Raw genomic sequence first — 8,971 nt, forward strand, 5'->3', positions numbered from 1 at the left:
CTGGCATCTGAGGCTGGCCCTGCACAGTGGTTCACACAGGCAGGTGCACATCCTCTTACTCTGGCATCTGAGGCTGGCCCTGCACTGGTTCACACAGGCAGGTGCACATCCTCTTACTCTGGCATCTGGCTGGCCCTCTTAGGCCCATTTCCTACCTGCACTGGACAGCTATCTTCATTCTATGCTTCTGTAACTAAATGTCTGTGACTAGGGGATTTGTAGAGGACAAATGTGTTTCTCACAGTTCTGAAGGCTGGGAAGTCCATGGCTAGGTGATGTGTGGTTGCAGGCACAAAGGAGGGGCCTGCAAGCCCAGTGTTTTTAGCAGCTCCTGTCTGTTCATGCGCACCTCCTCCCTCGCCCCCTGCCAAGCCCCTCCTCTCATCACTGTGGCATTGGGGATTACGGTTCCAATGTGAATCTTGGGGGACATATTCAGACCGCAGCAACAGCCAGGCCCAAGTGCTCCCACAACTCTGCCCAGGAGAAATGTCCCAGCCGTCACCCCACTGTACCTTCCTGTGCTCAGCCCCCTCTCTGCCCTAGGAGCACACAGGATTCTTGCCTCTAGCCCCCGCTGGTTGGTCCCAAGGTAGCCGATCTCTGACATTGCCAGCCTGGAAGACCAGCAAGCTGGGCCAGTTCCTCTGTGGAATGAGTAGGTGGGAGCCAACCTTGGGGGAATGCCATTAGATGAAGAATAGGAAAAGACAGAATAATGCAGGGAGCAGGCAGGTCCTGTTGAAGAGAAGTCCTAACCTTGAGGCTCATTCCTGCCTTCCAGGTTCTAGAGCCGCGTCAATCCCAGGCCACTCTGCAGTGTTTTCTGGGGCCTGGCTGGTCAGCTTCCTGGGTTCCTTTGCACATCTGCCCTGACCAGAAACTCTACATTACTTGTGAACAGGGACATGTCTGCTTGTGTGCCAAAGTGCCCAGCCACAGTGCTACCCTGGCTTCATCCACCACTGTTTTGTGTTTACAGTAACTCCTGCCCAAGAGAACATGCTGGTTAATCTTCAGTGTCAGCTGGCTTGGATTCGGGAGTATGAGAAACCTCTGAAAACACTGTTTTGGGGTGTGTCTGGGAAGGTGTTTCCAGAAGAGATGAGCATGTGAGTCTGCGTGGACCAGGAGGGGAAGGTGCACCCTCAGTGTGGGTGGCTCTACGTAGGCTGCAAAGGTCCAGAGCCCGGACAGAAAGGCCATGTGGCTTCAGTGTGGCGTCTGTCTCAGGCAGCTGGGATGTGCTCCTCTCCTTGCCTTGGACAGCTCCGGGCTCCCCGGCTTTGGACTTGAGGATTCTGAGGCCTTTGGTCCTGACAAGAGCCACACTATTGAGACCCTAGGGCAGGTGTCCTCAAACTGCGGCCTGCCAAGGACATTCATCCGGCCCACTGGGGGTTTTTTTGCTGCTGCTGCCTGTCCTGCTTAGCAGCCGACTGGTCCTGCAGTCCCGCCCTCCAGCGGTCTGAGGGACAGTGAACTGGCCCCCTGTTTAAAAAGTTTGAGGACCCCTGCCTTAAGGTCTCCAGCTCACAGACAGCCTGTTAGAACTCACATCCACAACTGCTGGAGCCAGTTCTAAATTCCCCTCTCATCTGTCTGTCCAATCATCCAGCCAGCCAGCCTACTGGTTCTGTCTCTGGAGAACTCTGACAAATATACCAAATAACCTTTTGTACAAACATGTCCTGGGCCTCATCTTCCTCCACCAATAGAAAAACTTGTTCCTCCTGCTGCTGCTGCTGCTGCCACTGCCAGAATTGGTGACCTCCAAAAATCACTTCAGATGCCATAAAGTCTGCTGAACTAAATATAGTACCTCCTTAAAAATACAAGCAAACTTAGTAAGCAACTATTAATAATACCATTTGAACAAATTTTGAAAATACAAATGGAAGAAAAATTCTACCATCCAGGGAAATAGATTGTAATATTCTGGGCTATCTCCCCCTGTATCTGGAGGAATCCTTCTCTGGCCCCACAGCTTTTCTGATCACTCTTAATGGACTGAGATGCTGTGAAGAGAGAAGCAGGGGCCCTGGAGAAGGTGCTAGCCTGGACTCTGGCAGACAGGTGGTGGCTGCAAGCTCAGCTGGGAGGGCCAGCTGGAAAGCCAGGGGGCACAATAATTATTCCATTATTATGGAGTAATGCTCATTATGTTCAGGTGACAAAACTCACAGTCTAACCTGATGTCAAAACTCTAATATCTTACTTTCTTTAACGCTGTCTCCCCAGACCTTGCCCCCTCCTCCCAGCTGCCTGCTCCCAGTCCACCTCCTGCTGGGAAGTCTGGATGGGATGGACATGTGCTCTGTCCCTCATGGTTGCTCCTCCTCGCTCCTTGGTGACTGGTTGTCTCTTGTCCCTCTGGGGTTAGAGGAGGGAGGGCAACCTGAGGGAGCAGGGAGAGACTTCTAGCCTGGTTGGGGGCCATCTGGAGTCTCTGCCTTCTGAGGGTGGCCAACACCAGCTCTTTCCCTCATGGGTGCTTTTGTGGGCTCCTTACTAATCCCCCCTGCCCTGACTCTGGCCACAGGCCCCTGGGTGTGGGGCGTGCTTCCTGTGCCCCGTGGCTTCCAGCCGGCCCTCCCAGCTGAGCTTGTAGCCACCACCTCTCTGTCAGAGTCCAGGCTGGCGCCTTCGCCAGGGCCCCTGCTTCTCCCTTCACGGCATCTCAGTCCATTCAGGCTGCTATAGGAAAATGCCTCAGCCTGGGTAACTCATTCAACACGAAAATGTATTAAAAAAAGAAAATGTATTGCTTACAGGTCTGGAGACAGGGAAGTTCAACATCAAGGTGCCAGCAGATCCTCAGAAGGTATCTGTGTCCTCACTTGGCTGAAGAGGCTCCCCCAAGTTTTTTTTATAAGGGTGTTAATGTCATCCGTGAGCGTAGAGGCCTCATGACCTAATCAAACCCCAGATGCCCCACCTCACAACACACTGCCCTGGGGATTAATTTTCTACCTATAAATTTGGGGGTTAGGGGACACAAACCTTTGGACTGTAGCATTCTGCCCTGACCATGCCCCTCAATCTATGTAGCCCCCAAAGTCTGAACTGAACTGATTCTAGCATCAACTTCAAAGTCGAAGTTGAAGTCTCATCCAAATATCGTCTAAGTCAGACCTGTACGAAACTCAAGGGGAGGCTCATTCTGCAGCAATCCCCTCTACCCACGAGCCTGGGAAGCCAAACCAGTCACGCACTTCTAAGATGTGAAGGTGGGACAGGCGTGAGATGAGCATTCCTCTTCCAAAGATGCGTTTTGGGAAAGAAAGGAGTGGCCCCCAAGATCTTGACCTCAGGCTCCACCTTCCAGACACCGCAAGGCTATAGGTGGCCCCGACCTCACAGCCTCTCCGGGAGAAGCCAGTGCAACCCCCCTTATGGTTTGGAGTCATGTGCCTGTGGCTCTCCTAGGTTGCAGCTATACTGCAGTGGCTCAACAGTCTGGGGTCTTGGGTCCACTCTTGTGGCAGTCCCCTCTGGGCCACAAGGCTCTCTGGGGGCATCCTCTGAAATCTGTGCCCCCACAGCTTGTGTGCCATGCACCATGGAGATGGCACTGTGTGGATGCCTCCATGGCTCCCGACCTGTGCCTTCCAGAGGGCTGGCCTCAGCCTCACCCACTCGAGCCCCCGCTGGGATTACCAAGTAGGGCTGTGCCAGGATGTGGGGAACAGAGTCTTGGAACTGTTTTGCCCCCATGGCCCTGGCACTCTGGATTAGGTGATGGGCAGGGTAACCTTGAAGTTCTCCAAAATGCTCCCAGCGTTACTCTCCCATTAGCTCCATGAAAAGAATCTGGCTTCCATCTTCCCTTGCTAGTCTCCTCATCACACGTTGGTGTGGCCATGCCTTTATTGTTCCCATTTGTGCTTTTTCATTCTTTACAACATGGCCAGGCTGAGAAATGTCCAAATCTTTAAGGTCTGCTTCTCTTTCAATGATAAATTCTATCTTTAAATCACTTCTTTCATTTTACCAAAAACCATCAAGTGAAGCCATGTTGTCCTTCAACACTTTGCTCTGAGATTTCTTCTGCCACATGTCCTGTGTCACCATTCCTAAGTTCTCCTTTCCACAAAACACCAGGACATGAACACAGTCCAGCCAAGTTCTTTGCCATGTTACAAAAAGGAGGGCTTTTCTTCCAGTTTTAGTAACATGCTTCTCCTTTCTGCCTGAGACCTCATCAGAATGCCTGTTACTGTCTAAATTTCTGCTAACTTCCTGATCACAACCACTCAGGTCATCTCTAAGATGATGGAAGCTTTCCTAACAACTCTTCTCTCCTCCTGAGCCCTCACCAGGATCACCTGTAAGTCTCTGTTCATGGCCGTGCACCTCAAAACTCTTGCAGCTTTTATTCACTGCCCAATTTAAAGACTGTTCTAGATTTTTAGGCATTTATTATAGTAACACCCCACTTCTCATATCAATTTCTGTCTTAGCTTGTTGAAATACTACCCTAAGGTGATGGTATTAGGAGCTGGGGCCATTAGATTATGAGGGTGGAGCCCCCACAAGTGCCCTTAAGAAATAGCCCTTCTGCCATGTGAAGACGCAGCTAGAAGCCTTCACCTATGAATCAGAAATTGGGCCCTCACCAGACCCTGAATCTACCAGCTCCTGACCTTGCACTCCCAGCCTCTAACTGTGAGATAGAAACACTGTTTATAAGCCACCAGTCTGTCGTTACAGCTGCCCAAATGGACCAAAGAAACATGGAACTTTTGAACTGATTCTGAAGAGCTTCCCACTGTCTTAGTAGAAGAAGGAGTGCAAGTTCCATGGGGGAAGTGCCTGCTTCTGCTTAAGTGTGGTTTTGATGCATTCATAACTTACTATTTTTTTTTTTTTGAGACAGAGCCTCAAGCTGTCTCCCTGGGTAGAGTGCTGTGGCATCACAGTTCACAGCAACCTCCAACTCCTGGGCTCAAGCGAGTCTCCTGCCTCTGCCTCCCAAGTAGCTGGGACTACAGGCACCTGCCACATGCCCCACTATTTTTTGGTTGCAGCCATCATTGTTGTTTGGCGGGCCCGGGCTGGGGATTTGAACCTGCCACCTTAGGTGTATGTGGCTGGCGCCTTAGCTACTTGAGCCACAGGCGCCGATCCAACTTACTATTTTTGATTCCAGCTTGCTCTGGGTCCTGGGTACCCTGGGTTATGCTGACCACTTTCTCTTCGAGTGTCTCCCCATCATGGCCTTGCTCTTGTTCGCTGAGAGTTCTTGTGTGTCTCACATGAATTCCCTGGAGACAAGGAATCTGTGTGGTTGGCTTGGGGCTGCATCAGGCAGGTGTATCTGGTGAGGCAGAGCCAGGGATCCACTCCTTGGATCCTGAGTGACTGGTGACTTGATGCATGGGCCTCACCACAGCCCTGGTCCAATCAGCTGTGACAGGATCTTACGGCTGCTTGGTTGGTCTTCCACAGAAGAAGCTACAAGTTGGGCAAGGCTTTCTAACGTAATTAACTTCGCAGTCTGAACATGACCTCAGATTTCTTGGGAAGTTTTCAATTAGCAATAATCATACCTTGGATAAACCTCCTTGGCTGCAATACTGCCCTGCACAAAGTTGACCTCAGGTTTCTTTCTGGATGTGTATAAACGCCTTTCTCTTAAATGTAAATTTTTTTCACTTAGGCTCAGAGTCTCACCTCTTCCTCTTTTCTCTTGCATTGAAGTTTTCTTTTGTCAAGCATGTTGGGTTATTGCCACTTTTGTTTATCTGAGGGGAGTGTGTCACACCTCATTGAATTCTTACCACAACTTGATGAGGTAGGTGTAATTATCATCTGCATTTCTCAGAAAGTGACATTTTGAGATTTTGAGTGCAGGGCAGTGACTTCCAGCCCTGCTTTGTTGACCCTCCCGTGACACTTCCTCACCACTGTTTCCGTGTCAATGTCGGGCCCTTCCTTAGTGAAGGACTGGTGATAACTCATGTGGCTGGGGGACTGTTTAGGTGGTAGCTCCATTCTACTATTTGCAGCTCCCGGGGATCTTCTAGAAGGTTCTAAATAGTCCCATCATTTACTGGGCTGGAGTTTTCACAAACCTTTTTATGCCTTTACTTTTCATAGTCAGGGTTTGATTCTATTAAGTGTGCAAAATTCAGATTCAGAATCTTTATGGAAGCTTGTATCACCCTCTGACATGCCTGGCAAGCTGCTGGCTGCCAGCTGCCTTTGCTAAGCCTGAGCTATGGTTTGAATGTGTTTCCTCAAAATTCATTGAGACTGAACCTCCTTTGTGGTGGTGTTAGGAAGTGGGGCTTCTTGGGAAATGACTAAGTGGTGAAGGCTCTGCTCTCCTGAATGGTTGAGCGCCTTATAAAAGGCTAGACAGGGAACTGGACAGGAACTTTGCCCTTCCTTCCCTCTGTGGACGGTGGAGCAAGGAGGCTCCATCTGGGAAGCAGAGAACAGTCCTTGCTGGACACCAATCCTGCTGGCACCTTGATCTTGGACTTCTCAGCTTCTAGAACTGTGAGAAACAAATTTCTACTGTTTGTTAACTACCTAGGCTGTGGTGTTATTATAGCAGAACAGACTAAGCTCCTTTGACAGGTGATCTTAGACCTGAGATGATGCCATTACCATAAAAACATGGCGTTATAATGGAATACAATATGTGCTGGTCACTCAGAGCTCCTGGGTTCTGGGTCACTGGCATTCCATAGGGTCTCTTAAAGGCCTGCAAGGGCTGTTTGTGCAAGGGCTGCAATTCCTTCCTCTCTCTGCCCAGCTGACCTCATGGAATGGTGGCACCTGGCTCAGCCCCAGCCTCATCTGACCCACCTCCCCCAGATCCAACAGTCAGCTTTCCCCTAATGGAAATTAGAGAGCAGCATGTCTTAGGTATGCTGTAAAAAATTTTAAAGATCAGTAATTAAATTATTTTCAAACGAACTTCAAAGCACAGTAAGTATACTCTTCTTTTGACTTTTTTTTTTTTTTTTTTTTTGAGGGCAACTCACCTTGTTGCCCTCAGTAGAGTGCCATGGTGACCTCGAACTCTTGGGCTCAAGCAATCCTTTTGCCTTAGTTTTCATTTTTTAGTAGAGACAGGGTCTCCCTTTTGCTCAGGCTGGTCTTGAACTCTTGAGCTCAAGAAATCCAAGAACAAGCTTGGGAACAAATACAGTGTCCCAAACTCCAGACTTGCCTGGACACTCAGCTCAGGTTTCTGCCACCTGACAGTTGGTGGCACCTCACCCATCGCCCACCCAGGTGGCAGTGATGCTGGGCACTCAATGTGGGGCTAACATTGGCCTGGCAGAGCACAGACTTCCCAACTGAGCCTCTGCCTATCTGGAGAAAGTACACGTGCGATCTGTAAAGGTGCCACATGATCCTGGTGGTAGAGCCCAGCTTCTCAATACAGAAGCTACTAGCCATGAGTGGCTATTTACATTTTAATTAATTAAAATGATGTAAACTCTAACGTTCAATTCCTCAGTTATACTAGACACTGCAAGCACTCAATAGCCACGTGTGCTTATTGGCTACTGTCCTGGGCAGCACAGGTCAAAATGTCCAGCATTACAGAAAATTCTGCACAGCACTGGACAGACCCTGTGCCTGAAACATTCCTCACAATCTGCTAGTAGGACCGACCTTTAACGCCAATCTAAACATGTCCTTCTCTTGCTTAAAAGCCTTCAATGAGTTCCACTTCTATCAGTGGCAATCAGTTAATAGGTGGTCAACCAATTTTGCAGTTTCAACCAGCTCACAAAACAAAACAGCAGAAAAGAATAGAAGGGCAAGTACTCACGGCACCTGTGTGAAGTTTTTGTTTCAGCTATATTTGTATCTGTCTCTAATCTAGAGTCTCTCTATAACTTGCTGTCTACATGATGTTCCACTGGGTTACAATGAAAAAGGGTTTCTAATTGTGCGTGGTGAACAAGAAACTGGAAAAACTTGGGCTTATGCAATAGACTCTCCTTAACTAAGCATACAAGGCCTCTATGATCTGACCCCTTGCCAGCGCCTTTCTATCGCTCAATTCTATCCAATACAAAAGTGCTGCTGGTTTCTCCTAAGACAACAAGCCCTCTTTATTTTCTTCGTCCCGCTTCCTTGGACTGCGGGTTCTAACTTCTCAGGTCAGGCTCACGGGCCAGCCTGCAGGAGCCCTGACCGCCCAGCGGGCTGGGCCCCGCAGACCACCTCCCGCACTCAGCCCTGACCGCTGGGCCCCACCCACCTCCCGCACCCAGCCCTGACCGCTGGGCCCCGCCCACCTCCCTGCACCCAGGACGTCTGCAGGGTTGGGCTCTGTAATTGCCGACTCAGGTGTTCGTTCCTCGCACCGTCTCTCAGAGCAAGCACTATCTAATTTGTCTTTGTATCCGAAGGGAGAAGCGTAATGTTTGAAACACATTAGGCACTCTTTCAATAAATATAGTGTTTGTTCAAGGAATAAACGCGAGAAGGAAAGAAAAATTTCTCACTTGCACGGACCACGGAAGTGTGATGCGGCAATCCGCCATCGAAAGGCGCCAAGGTTGGTGCGCAGGCGCGCTGGGAGGGCGGGCGCCGGCGCGGCGGGGCTGGTGCGCAGGCGCGCTAGGAGGGCGGGAGCCGCGGCGGTGGGGCCAGTGCGCAGCCGCGCTGGGAGGGCGAGCGCCGCGGCAGCCGCGGCGGAGGCGGCGGTCGCGGCTGTGGCCTGGGGAAGTGAATGGTTTTACCCAGAGGGCCGTGCGCCGCCTTTCTCCGCTGGCACCGGCGCTGCTCCCTGCTCCTCCCCGGCCATGGCGTTCACGTTCGCGGCCTTCTGCTACATGCTGGCGCTGCTGCTCACCGCCGCGCTCATCTTCTTCGCCATCTGGCACGTGAGTAGCCGGGGCCGGGGAGAAGAGGGCGAGGCGGCGGCGCTGCCTGTTCTGGCCCCGGGCCCGTGGTCGGGGCCGTCACGGCCCCCGGAGGTCTGCGCGCTGGGCCC

At 51.0% G+C, this 8,971-nt stretch overlaps 1 protein-coding gene and 1 pseudogene across 1 annotated transcript in view; one reads left to right on the forward strand and one right to left on the reverse strand.

Moving 5' to 3' along the window:
- Positions 1-5,442: 5,442 nt before the first annotated feature.
- Positions 5,443-5,596, reverse strand: LOC111726123 (annotated as a pseudogene).
- Positions 5,597-8,647: 3,051 nt separating this feature from the next.
- CNIH1 (cornichon family AMPA receptor auxiliary protein 1) overlaps positions 8,648-8,971 on the forward strand; it is a 13,543-nt gene continuing 13,219 nt past the window's right edge. Inside the window, exon 1 of the mRNA XM_003792130.3 lies at positions 8,648-8,861. Coding sequence (XP_003792178.1) covers positions 8,781-8,861 — 81 coding nt within the window. The 5' untranslated portion in view covers positions 8,648-8,780. The remainder of the gene's footprint in view (positions 8,862-8,971) is intronic.

The sequence above is a fragment of the Otolemur garnettii genome, unplaced genomic scaffold (assembly GCF_000181295.1).
Source record: "Otolemur garnettii isolate 467f Iridium unplaced genomic scaffold, OtoGar3 scaffold00054, whole genome shotgun sequence".
Lineage (NCBI taxonomy): Eukaryota > Metazoa > Chordata > Mammalia > Primates > Galagidae > Otolemur > Otolemur garnettii.